Below are 13,038 nucleotides of genomic sequence, written 5' to 3'. Positions count from 1 at the left end.
GACACATTGTTTTGAGATAACCATCTTCAGTCTCCAGAGAAAGGCTGATGCCCTAGGGTCTGCAAACATTCCCTTTTGGATTTTAAACTTTCGTTTACAAAAGTAAGGGGGGAAGAAGGTATCAAAAAAGAAAAGGTATCCATATGTTTGCATCAAAATTGGCAAGCTCAGAGTTGTGGGGCTACTGACCTTTTTGTGTAATCCTGTCATTTAAGGGATGTTAATCGGCCCAATGTTAAGATTCTAGGGTAGAAAGTGTCACTTTCTCACTGGGCTTGGTGCAGAATGGCACAACTACCATGTGGACAGGCTGGAGACTTGGTGTACTGAAATCTTCTTCAAAGAATGCCTTTAAAGTAGCATGTTAAGCATATTAAAGATGTACACTATGCTGAAATTCCATTGCACTGCATATCTGAGGCATATTTGTGAAGTCGCAAGCTCTCTGGCCAACCCCAAACATTTTGTGACAATTGGCTTCAAGTATGTCCTTCTTCTGAGGCTATTCTTTGCAGCAAAGGAAAGTGAAAATCAGTGTTTTCTAAAAAGCTACCTCCTTTCCTAGCAGAAGGAACACTGGTCTAGAAAACTGATTGGAACATAATTTTAATTCAGCCGGGGTAATTCCTCTTTCAAATCAGCTTTCTAATGTCTTAAGACAGTATGCTCTGCTTGTGCCTCTGCTGGATTTGACATTTTGTCACCTGAAGTTAGTTACTTGGACATTCTGCTGCAAGTTACTGCAGGAAGGGCAGGCCATGACTTTTGTTCTTCTGAGTTTAAATCTGCTCAACAGTAGCGAGAGAGATTAACAAAAGAATCACTGTGTGTACCTGATTACTAGTATATAAAACAATCGATCTACTGAGATAATGGGGCACACAGACAGAAATCAAGCAATGATAACTGTGTCTTCTAGCACCCAATTTGTCATGCAGGTGTCACTTGCATCCAAGTTTTTACCATGTGTATACTGGTGGATAGGATTTTCTTCCTGTTCATGCCATGTTATACTGATGCTGTCAAAATATTCTTCAAAAAAACGTAATTCATTAGTCCCAGTTTCTTCAAAAATGCTCAGAAGCAAGAATACCTGTTAGGAGTATTATGTCAGGGAGCAACCCCTAAATCTGATGGCAGAATCCTATTCTAACTGTAGCTTACAACAAATATAAATGGTTTGGGGTGTCATAACATTCTTACACCTTCAATGGCATAAAAGACATCTAGGTGTCTGACACTATTTGTGCCTATTAGGTTTGTCTATAAATGTCATCACTAGAAAGAAACCAGGGAAAAAAGCTTCCTGTTCATATAGGCACTTGTGAGCAGTGCAATCAGTACGAGCTTGAAACAACAAAAAATTCATTAAGACTTCATCTTCTCCATTCTTCTTCTGTAATATCCAGCCTTACACACAAAACCTACATTAACAGAACATCACTGTGGTTGCAAATTCAAGTACACAAAGTTAGGAAATGACAACTAAATTCTCATGCAAACAGAATCTGATACCCCTTCTTTTCAGATTATGATACAATTCCAAGTTACATGATCACAGAATGATTTTATTTGATGTGCAAAAAGGTCAGGTGCAGACTTCAGGGCACTCTTTAGTATCCTCATCTCTCTTAGCAACCTCTGATTTCTTCATACAGACAATCCTGGTATTCACCTTGTATTCCAACTCCCTATCAAACCTCTTTTGTTCTCTTTCTGTCTCCTGTGGAAGAAATAAACTCACCATTGTTAATTTCACAGTATTCATCGCTACTTGGGCTTGAGTAGAGAGGTAACCAGCTTAGAAAAAACTCAGTTTTGCTCCTGCAGTGGTGGATAGAAAAGAAGAAGAAAATTTAAAAAAACCCACAACTGCTGTCAGGGATCAGCAGACGCAAAGCTTGGTAACAATTCAAAGGAGAGTGAGCTTTCTCAGTTGCTGTGTTAGACTAGTCAAGGAAGAAGAAGAGGTCTGAGCTCACTTTATGGGTGTACATTCTCTAAGGCTGCAGCTCTTCCCTTTTATCAATTCTCTACTAAGCATATATGGATTTTTAAAGGCTTACATAAGTAAAATCCTTTTTTTTTTTTTTTTTTTTTTTTTATGCTTACACATTGGTAGCATTGTTCCCCAGGAGAATTCTGAGAGGATTTTGAGGCTCCAATTGCTGATGACCCAGTAATATGTGGCCTACCTCTCAAACTTATCATAGATTATGCTGCAGAAAGACGACTTGCAGTTAGTCCTCCCTTTCAATGAGCTAACTGATAAAGACAGGGTACAACTCCTGTATTACAGCCTATTAATTGCCATAGCAAAGCTACCACTATTTGGCATGAAGCCCATTCTCAAGAAGTGGTATCTTTTTCACCTTGGTCTGGGAGAAGGTAAGGAAATACAGTACCTCCTGCTGCTGATCACTTGGTTGGCTGCATCTATTTTCTGATTGGTTATGCTGAGTAGAAGAAGGTGGGAAAAAGTTTCAAATAACCATTGGCATCAAGCCTGGTACTGGAAAAATCTCTACAGCTTTTCCCTCTCATTGGAACTACTGTAATATCAAGCTGGCATAGAAAACAGTAAGACAGCACAATTGAAAATATTGTCAGCACGGGCAAAGGGCACCACGTCAGTATAATTTCCGATTCCAGCACTGAGATCTTTTATGTTGGTGGGACAAGTGATGTTTAAAATATTTTTCCCTCTCCATAGATGAAATTCTTTTAACTGACTTACACACATGCTGATTTCATTGGAAACTGTGCTTGGTCTGGTCATTTCCTTTAGGTGCTGCAGGAACTGAATTCTGATGTCATTCATGATAGCAAAAGCTTATTCCTTTCCTCAGTTACACAATCTGATACAGACTGCAATTTTAGAATAAGTAGCCATGCCAGCAATGGTGTAGCTGCCAAGCTCAGAAATGCAAGTACCCACACAGAGTGTAAAGAATCTATTGTATTGGTTGAGGTTTTTTGTATTTGTTGCTGGATTACTTCAGTGTCACCTTCAGACTTGAAGGACTGTCCTTTTTCTGGGTACGGCCTTGTCTGCTTGGCCTCTAGTATGTCTGACAGCTTTAGTTTCACTAAGAATCAATGGAAAAAAACCCTACTGGGTCAAGATAGTCTAAATCACAGAATATTGAAGCGTTAAAGTACTTCTCTAAAAAGAGGTGTTTAATGTTGACAGGTTCATTGGCACTAGTATTGGTCTTGCCTTGTTGCTTGACCCTAGCATCAACTTCCCTGTAACTGCCGTTGAGACAGACCGAGGAAGATTATCTTTTTGTTACTGACAGTTTCACAGCTGAGATAGGGTGACCTTTCCTATTCTTTTGCCAACATAGCAAGTCCAGATCATAGCTCACAACTTCTCAAATGCCAGCAAGAACACAGAAACTTTCTTTAGCATTGACAGTCTTGGCCAGATTGCTGGGTGCAGCTCACAGTCACATCCCAGCCCTGGCAAAGGCACAATTTAGTTTACTCACAGTATGCTTCTGAGATACACAACCACTTGTGGTCACTAAATGAGTTCATGTTTACATGCTTGGCTGTTCGCACTGTGGTCCCTGTTTACATTGAGAAGCATGTACATATATTTCCATTGTGCTTTTGTCTGACAAGGACACGAAAGTAGACTTTCTTCTGTCAAAATTTTTAAACTGCCAGAAAATATTCATATTGGGCAGTCTTATTGTTGTGATGACCAAAAAGCAAATAAGCCTGAGTCATTAGATGGGATCTGGATTTTATTTTACCCTCCCTTCATTGGACAGTAGCAGCTATAATGCATTTCTGCTTTCTGGAGAAATCCTTTAGGATATGCTTAAAAGAACAGACCGCATTGGGAAAAAAATATGGAAGTTCTAGGATCTGACTGATGATTACAGTAATTTATTTTTGACCGAAAATATTCCTATTCACTCATCAGGCAGTGATTCTTACAAGTAAGTTTGGGGTACTTTCCTTCCCCACAGTGCCTATTTTTTAATTCAGGTATTTTTAAATACAGATTCTAAAGGCCTGACCATTGATACAAAACTTAAAATTATATTAACAAGTCTTGATACTGTGAACTTGTAAAAGGATCTATGTTTTTAGGATTCATCTCTCTGTTTTAATTTTGTTTACATTTCATATTTACTCTTAGTCCTGTATATATTTTCTTGGTCAGACTTAACAACAGCTTTAATATAAAATCAGCACAAATGTGATGAAGGCCAGACGGGTTACTACTGACACTCTGGCTGCCTAAGGAAGCAATCCAAGCTTTCATGTGGCACCTTCCAAACATGCCTAACCCTCAGAGTTAGGGACATCGGAGGTGACAGATGATGCTGGCCATAAAGGACATTGCCTGGATCACATGGGATTTGATGGACATCTTAACAGTGTTTACTCCATCATTGTTAGGCTTACTGTTGTTGGTTGTCTGACAAGGCTATTTGACTGTGGAAATAACTCATTTGTCACAGGTATTCTCCCAGTTCACATAACTGGCAGTTATTCCTACTTTCTGGCAGCAACACTGTCAATTACTGAATGAGCCTTCCCACTCTCTTAAAGAAGACACAATTCTTCAACTACTGTAAGGCCAGTTTTCCTTCTAATTAGCATCCTGGCTCCAGGGAGGCCTGTATTGGTAACACTTTCAGAAGTTAATGAAGCTATTCTGAAAACAATTAAACCTTCCCTGTATAAGACAGGTGCTTCTAATTGGAAAGAAAAGGTCTTGTTTTGACCAGGTAGTGTATCCTCTTCTTCACCAGTGAAAGTTGTCCTTAGATGAATTAAAATTTAAATGTGTAAGGCTAAGAGAAGCGATAACATCTTGGGCTTTAATACTTCTAGAAAGCATAGCAGATATTAATTATACAGGTCTATAATTCATTTAAGACTTTTCACAGTCTTACTTAGTGCTCATACTGCATGGCAGCAAATGGAGAATTGTAACAAAAGAAACAGAGTAACAAGAGAGAGACACTATATCCACTGTTTCTTTGGAAGTGAGGTGAAGCAGTCAAATAGAAACAATTACTAAAAAAAAGAGCTTCGTCAAAGTGTGTGTGTATATGTACTTATGTGTACATACATTTTTCCAGAATACAGATTGGGACATAAAGGAAATAAGTGCAGTTGCCTCACTGACTTCAACATACCTTCATTTGGTCTTAAAAATACCTGGGTCAATTTCACCTTCATAGATAGTAAGGTTTAAAATTACTTAAAAGTTTGTCCAATGTTGCTTTTCTTTGCCAGAAGATTCTGTAAAGAGATTGATACATGTTAATACAGCATAGATATACTACTATACATTATCCATAATTTCACTGCAAACAGCATAGATGTGAAGACTCCTTTTAAAAAAAAAAAAAAAGAAACTTCAAACACAGCACTTGTTTCTTTTTTAGGATTGCCATACTGAGAGCTCTGGAAACATTGGCATTGACTTCATGTGGCGTACGAAACAAAGTATTTTCTGAGTTATACAAGTGATATTAGCAAAATAGTAATCAACTATTACTATAAATAGAAAGACAGGATTGACTTAACCATGGTAGGTCCAAACTTAAAGAAGTACTATCAACCTGCAATCAGATTAGCTTGACAAAGTTAAAGTTGCACCATATTTATTCTGCATATCTTCACTAGTTTTTATGGTTTTAAAAGCACTATTCCTTAAAAAAGCCTGACCAACCAACCAACCAACAAAAAAACCCCCAACTATTCTCTAAATGACTGAGTCATAACAAATGGAAAGTAATTATTGGCAGCAATGAAAAAAATCCACAAAACGTTCTGTCAAGAGATATAAAGTAAAAAAAAAATATGAAAATACCCTTCAAGTTTTCTTTGATATAGGGCATAATACTAATACTGTAGTATGGATCTTTACCTTTTTGTGTCTAGAAGTACGACTGAATTCTGGGAGAAACCTAAATGAAAATCAAAATAAGTTAATGCAGAAGAATCAGTTTATTGTCTGAAATCTATTTCGGTATAAAAAGAGAAATAATTTATGTTTTAACAACTCAATTTCCTTTGCATTCTGAAAGTTTTGGGCTTTCAAAATGCTTTCTAGTTATTTAAAGGCATTCAGTCTTTACTTTTTCCCCAGTTCCTAATATCTGGGTTGTCCTCTGACTTTCTTGGGTTTTGTTGATTTTTCTTTTTTCTGTTACATGCACAGGAAAATTGCCATTACATTTTAATTTACTGCCCATTGTGGACAGCATATGTAAGAGAGCTTCCATTTTACACTCAAGAACTGGGAACTTATTTTTCTGGAGCACATTAGATTTCACTTACTTATTTTCTGAAAGCCTTTTCCTACTACAAATGCTGTTAGGCAGCCTGTTCTGCAGTAGTCCTGCATGCACTACAGTGGCAGATGATAACAAGAATCTCAAGGGTTAGGACTCGCTCCAGACTTTTGGTCTTGCTCTTCAAGCTCTGATAACAGTTGTGCAATCTAGCGTCTAGAAGTTGAGTGGCAATTTATAAACAAAGACTGACAACTTTCTGTGTTGAAGTGGATCAGTTAACACAATCCAGCCAGCCGGCTAAATTAGATTTGAATTTCTGTTCCCTGTGAGAACACCTTGAATGGTTGATTTTATGAAAAGTAGCTATTTCATCAACTCCACACAAAAGCAGGTCATGGAGAATTTAGCTTTGCTCATGCATATCCCATGTGTTGGGTGTGACACAGAAGCATCAGCCTCACTACCATTTAAAATGGTGATTAAGCACAGGAGTGCATGTGGAGGAATGGACAGAACACCTTCCTGGAATTCAATAATGTTTTAGCTTCTTTTGCAGCTGGCACATAATGCTCTATTACAGTAGTAAAGCACTTTTCAGTCATCTCCTGAACAAAGCACTGTCTTTTTCCTCAAAAGACCTCATAGTGGTTGAATTCAGTCAGAACAATGAGGCAACTGTAAGAATGTAAAAAGGACTTCACTGGTGTTAAATGGGAGATTAACTTCACGCACTTCTATAAGTCTGAATAGTTGTGGGCCTTGTATTTCCCTTACTTGTAGAATGGTTATGTTGGAAATAATTTTGTTCTTTTCATCAAAACCCAGATAATCTGTGCTTGGGGGTCTTCTAAACAGACAATCCTATTTTACTTACTGATCTTCTGGTGTTGTGAATGTACATAACCTGTTTGAAGTTGTGTGCTCTTACACCTTTATCCCTTGTTCCAATAAGGAAAAAACAAGACCAAATACTTGTATGATAATATTACATCAGTACAACTTGATCATGTAACACTACCTCAAAACTGACATATTCCTAATAAAAAAAAAGGTCTGGTTTACATTTTTTTTAGTAATAGGACTGTTAAAGCTTTGAGGTTTTCAACTTTATATAACTGTATCTACATCTTTTAAACTATATACTTGGCATTACTATAGGTTTTGATTTTTAGGGTTTTTTTAAAGTGTAAATAAACATCTCACTCCAGAACCTGTGTGGCTTCTGGAGAAATCTTCCTTCTGGCTGAATGAAACCTGAAGTGCAAATATTTGCATGTAATTTCTTCTACCTGTCTTTGGCATAAGGATCCTTCTGCATTGTTTGTTTAGCCTATGCCACTTTTTTCCAAGGACAAAGACTGATGGAGCTATTTCATGATGAATATGAAAAGATTACTTGCTTAAAAACAGTTTCTGAAAAACTATGTTCATAGGTTGTCACTCTTCCTGTCCCTGTTAGTTTTTGTAACCTAGTTGGTAATCATCCTTGGCTAAAGCCTCTGACAAATGCTGCTCTGGATTTGGACAACTGTTGTCCATTTTGTGAGTAGGTCACCAACCTGATAGATGCAGAGCAATTTTAAGTAAGACATTTTGTATCAGTATGAAGTTTCATCATTTGTCATGTACAGTGGTATATTAGATAATCCCAATAACCCATGCTGCTTTTAAAACCTAAAAATTTTTGTCAGTGCTCTAACAGCAGATAAGAACATTAGGAACCTGCAGAAATAGTTCAATATTTTGTAGGATCAGACAGTTTACTAGTTTTTAAGACATAGCATGAGACTAAAAAATGTGGAACTGCTGATAATTCCAGTAACAGGCAGTAGACAATCTGGTTTTATTAATAATGAAGCTGTATACACAATCCTTTTTCCTCCTCCATACATCCCCAGCAGTTCATTCATTCTGACTGTCACCAAAGCAGTTACAATCCTTCAACAAGTGCAAGAAAACATTATTACATGAAGGCTGATCCTTTAGCTTCACTCAGAATGAATATAATAAGTCACTTCAGTATAGCTCATTTCCGACTTCCATTTGCTCATGAAAATAACTAGCACAATAGAGACCGATCTTCATGTTACTGTAGCTTCCCCAGAAAATCATTCATAATAGAATTAAATTTTTTCACAGATATGCAGAGGGTCTTCCCCCCCCCCCCCCCCAAAAAAAAAAAAAAAAAAAAATGCTTTCCCGGTTGTCATAATATGTTCAAATTTGCAGTTAGTAACGCAGCTATCACTGGCATGTTCAACTTCACGATTTCCTTCAGTTCACCTGATAACCCTTTTGACTGAAGCATCAGCAAGTGGGTGCGGCTGGCAGCAGAGCACTAAGCTCGAAGGACCACTGCCTTCACGGAGCCTGGCAAATACTACCTTGCCATGAACAATCTGTTCCAGAGTTCACAATATTTTGGTACAGCATCCTGCAAAACGTAATTTCTGCCCACAACCAACAAAGCAGCTTCTGAGTAAGTTACAGCATTTAAGCAATTGGTGTAAAAAGAGATATTAGCATCTGTGGTACCTTTTACAGAACAACATTTTTCTCTTGAACTACTCCCCTATAGTTTTGGAAGAAGAAGTATGAAGTGCTGATTACCACTCCTGTTATTTCTACTTCTGATTATTTACATTGTAACCCGAAGCACGTGTATGCCTTCCTCCCTCTCCCATCCCAAGAACGGATCAATGCCGCTTGGAGTGGGACTGGACGCGCATTTGCTCCCCTCTAATTCCTGCCCTCCCCGCACTCCTCCCGGGCCCGGGGCGCCCCCTCCACCCACACACGCCATTTATCACGCGGTCCTCTCAGGGTGCCAATGTATCGCAACGATCCATTTTACACTGCTAATGAAGCGAAAGAAGACGATGAATAAAAATCCAAACAAACAAACAAAAAAAAAAGCGTTCATGTTCGTTCTGTGCCCACGGGGAAAAAAAAAAAAAAAGGAAAAAGAAAACGCATTTATTACTGCACTTTCAGCAGCTACCAGCACGCAGGGAAACAACAGAGCGACACGCTCCGCTGCATTTAAGAGAATCACCGAGTCGTTCGTTTAGGCTGGAAAAGCTGCGGCCGGTGCCCATTTCTGACGCGTCACCGGTGGCACAAAGTTGGGTCTCCCACCGCCGAGCGCCCACGTCCGAGGGCTGCGGGCTCCTCGCACCACGACGGGCACCCCCGCCTCAGGCGGGCCCGGCCCCTCCCGCCCCCTCACTTACCACGGCGCGGGACGGCGCCTCAGGTGCGGCGCTCGGGACCGCCGTGGAGCGGGCGGGCGGCCGCCGACCGCAGAGCCGGCCCTTTCGGCACAGCCCGCTCCCGCCGGACGGGCTCGCTGCCCCCTCCGCCCGGGCCCAGGTGTAGCGGCCCGGGGCGCCGCGCTGCGCGGGCGGGCGGGCCGCGGTGACGGCCGCTGCTGGTTGGGCGCTCGGCGCCTGTCACTGGGCGGCGTGTCAGCGGGCTTGGCTCCGCCTCGGCCCGCGCCTCCGCCCGCCCATGCACAGACATGACACAGACACACAGTCACTGCAGCTGCCGCTGAGCCCGGGGCAGAGCGGTGGCGGGCACCTCGCTCCCGGCACCCGCGGAACGGCAGCAGCGGCCGCCCTGGCGCCCGCCTCCGCCTCGGCCCGCTGGGCGCAGCGCCGGGCAGCCTCGGCCCCGAGACCCGCAGGGGGCAGCCTGGCACCGGGCGCCGGAGGGACCTGGCGGGGGAAGGCTGGCAGCGGGGAAGGGGCGGGAGGCAAGGAAGGAAGGAAGCAAGGAAGGAAGGGGAAGGGGGCAGCCTGGCACTCAGGCTCGGAGGCGGCCGCCGGGCACCGGTACAGAGCGAGCTCAGGAGGAGCGCGGCACCCAGCGGCCGCTGAGGCCAGGCCGGCAGCGGTAGCGGCGGCCGTGCCGGAGGGAGCCTCTCCGTGCTCGGCTCCGCGGTGCCGGTGACCTTCCCGGGTCTGCTTGCCGCCCGCCAGGCCGGGGCAGGGCCTCCTCTCCCCGCGGAGAGTGTGCACCAGGCCCCGGGGAGAGGGAGGCGGACAGGAGGCCGGGCCGGAATCCCCCGCCGCCCCCGGGTCCTGCTGGCCGCCGGCGGGGCCTGTGCGCCGCGCGGCTCGCCGCCGGGGAGAGGGGCGGGGGAAGGCGAGCGGGACGGCCGGACGGGGCCGGGCTGCACCTCAGGACAGCGCGAAGCCCGGAGCGGGCAGACCCCGAGGAGAGAGCTGGGCGGAGGAGGAGGCGGCAGCCACCTTGGCGGCGCATCCCGGGAAGAGCGGGGACCTCCCCGCCGCCCTCTTCCTCCCACCGTAAGCAGCTCTTCGTCCCCCGGAGAGTGGAGTCGCCGGTGCCGCCCCGGCTGGGACCTGCCGGCTGACACCTCTGGAGCGCCGGGCTGCGGGGACCGAGCTGGAGCTGCCCGCCGGGAGCGGAGGAGCGGGAAGGACCGCTTGCCCGCGCGGAAAGGCGGGCGCTGAGCGCCCGTCCCGGGAGCCCCCCGGGGGAGGTAAGTGCCTCGCCGGGTCGCTGCCGCTTTTAGAGGCGCGGGGCAGAGGAGGGCGAGAAACAATCGGTGAGTGTCTCCCTTCCAGCAGCGCGGGGGAGGGGGCCCGGGTCCGGCAGGGCTGGGCGGCGGGTTCGTCGCCTGGATTTTAATCGCCATCAGATCCGGAGTTGAAGTGCTCGGGCGGAGGCACGCGTGTCGCTGCCCTGGCGCGAAGGGGCACGTCTCCCCGCCGGGGAAGGCTGCCCCGCCTGGCTGCGCTCCGCTCCGCTCCCCTCGTGAGCCCGCACGGGCGCTCGCTGCCCCGGTGCCGCACGCCCCTGCCTGGGGCCGGCTGCGTTCCCGCCCCGCGCGGGGCCCGTCCGTGAGGCGGCGGGGGACGGGGCCGCGTCCCGCCAAGTGCCGCCGGCCGCGCGGAGGAGTCCGGGGGAGCCGGAGGCCGGTGGGTGCTGCCGTGCGGGTGGGAGGCATCGCGCCGCGGGGCGTGAGCCCTGGGCCCGCCCGGCGCGGGGGGCAGCCGGCCCGAGCGGGACCTGCCCGCCGGCTCGGGGCGAGCCTGGAGTTTCGCGGGAACGCTGACGGGGAGGGGGGGGTTCCCCCCCTCCAGCCTGCCCGGGAAGCTCTCCTGTGGGAAGGCATCTGCTATCACCGCCTGTCTGAGAATTGTGTTATTTAGATCGTTAATCCCTGCTCACCGCGGGGGAGGGGGGGAGGTAGCTACTTGCAGCCCCTGTAGCAGAGGTGAAGTTTGGCGGTGCCTTATGTAACACTGCCCGGAGAGCTTCCCGGCTCTTGCGCTGTGCCCAGTCTTGTTTTTAGAAAGCAAGTGATTTCTCTTCTGTGTAGAGCATCAGAAAAGCGATCTTTGTGTTTTCACCTGAGTACGGGGTCTACTGCTTTGTTCAACTTGGAACAGGGGTGCTGCCAGACAGCAAATAAAGCCTACTGTTTTCCAACGTGCGTTTTTAAAACTGAAAATTAGCCTGTGGAGACATCTGAATGGTTGTTACCTTTTTGTATATGTGTTTTTATAGCACTCTTAAAATTACTACAGAAAACATTCTCACAGCACTGATTGTCATTTACGTTTTCTGGAAGGTATGGATGCCAGGATGGAAATAACAATGAATCAAATGTCTTTTAAACATTGCTAGTTTTTTGTAATACAATTTCAGTGCTAGAAGGAACAGAAAGCGCCGGGCTAAACAAAGTACTGTGTTAAAACCAGACCTGGCAATTGCCAACAGGTCAGCACATTTTATTTAATGAAATCTTCTGGATACAGATTAATTTTCTTTGTACAACATTTTTTATTTATTTTACTTGTTCAGAAATAGAAACAGCAGGAAATCAGATAAATGGATCGAAAGGTTGCCTAGTTTCCCTGCAGTTTCTCTAAGTGGTTATGTCTTCTATTAAAAAAAACACAACCCAAACCGAAAAAACCAAAAGCTAGCCTCACACAAAAAGACAGGCTAGTGATTTGCCACATACACTTTAGACTCCTACTGCAAAGGTACGCTAGGGGGGACTAGTTTATTTTTTGTTTTTTCCTCTCCATTCAGTGGTCAAAATGCACAGGCTGTTGTAATAAGATCTGTAAAATTAAGGCTTTTTTCCCCCCCTCAACTTTATAGAGCTTCATCATCGTGCTATAAGCTTAGGGGAAAAATCGCATGTATGAACTCAGGCAATGAGTTCAGGGCAGGGGGGGGATCTTCTGACAGAGGCATTCAGCTCCCTGCTGCAAATGGAGATAGGTTATCAGAGGTTAGTTTACTTACATGAACAGAACAATTTAACAGAAGAAAAACAACCCGAACATCCTCACTGTGTTCCATTTTTTTTTTAAATGGAGAAATGACCAAGTTGGAACAGGTATCCCTAGGCTTCTTGAAAACTGCAATTTGCTGATAAGTATTCCAAGTTTGAAATGTGAAATTCTTATTGCTTAGGTGTCCTGTGACGGCTCTTGATCAGCAAGGCTGCAAGTCATGTAGAAGCTGCAGTAACTGCAGAGTCTCTGATGGATAATTGGATTGGTAGGTTGTTTTTGATTTATTTTTTTTTGTGTCTTTTAGTTGTTCACTGTGGTAGAAGGTTCCTTTTCGTCCATCCTGTTGATACTTAATTCTCACAGTTTTTGATGTATGTTTTGTGTTACATCTTCCCTTTGAAGGTACATACCCCCTTCTCAGTTGCTGGTAAGGAAATCATAGTTTGGATGGCAGTATGTGGCAAGATACTTTTTAAAAAAAA

General features: G+C 44.6%; 2 protein-coding genes across 5 annotated transcripts in view; one reads left to right on the top strand and one right to left on the bottom strand.

The window, feature by feature from the left end:
- Nucleotides 1-1,547: 1,547 nt before the first annotated feature.
- LOC121088654 (basic proline-rich protein-like) lies at nucleotides 1,548-11,250 on the bottom strand. Its single transcript, XM_040595055.1, has 4 exons — nucleotides 9,506-11,250; nucleotides 5,903-5,942; nucleotides 5,166-5,271; nucleotides 1,548-1,824 (listed from the first exon to the last, which is right to left on the bottom strand). Exons 1-3 carry the CDS (start codon nucleotides 11,248-11,250, stop codon nucleotides 5,227-5,229), a joined length of 1,830 nt encoding a protein of 609 aa, XP_040450989.1. The 3' UTR covers nucleotides 1,548-1,824; nucleotides 5,166-5,226.
- LARGE1 (LARGE xylosyl- and glucuronyltransferase 1) overlaps nucleotides 9,811-13,038 on the top strand; it is a 295,306-nt gene continuing 292,078 nt past the window's right edge. For 2 of the 4 annotated variants that reach the window (XR_005827952.1, XM_040594522.1), the window contains exons 1-2: nucleotides 9,816-10,782; nucleotides 12,735-12,821. The gene's annotated coding sequence lies outside the window, so the exon portion shown is untranslated. Of the gene's footprint in view, nucleotides 10,783-12,734; nucleotides 12,822-13,038 lie in introns of all 4 variants that reach the window. The other 2 variants (XM_040594524.1, XM_040594523.1) reach the window with 2 other exon arrangements.

Source organism: Falco naumanni, chromosome 5 (assembly GCF_017639655.2).
Source record: "Falco naumanni isolate bFalNau1 chromosome 5, bFalNau1.pat, whole genome shotgun sequence".
NCBI lineage: Eukaryota > Metazoa > Chordata > Aves > Falconiformes > Falconidae > Falco > Falco naumanni.
Note: the sequence above shows the minus strand (reverse complement) of the source record. Positions and strands in the feature narration are given on the sequence as shown.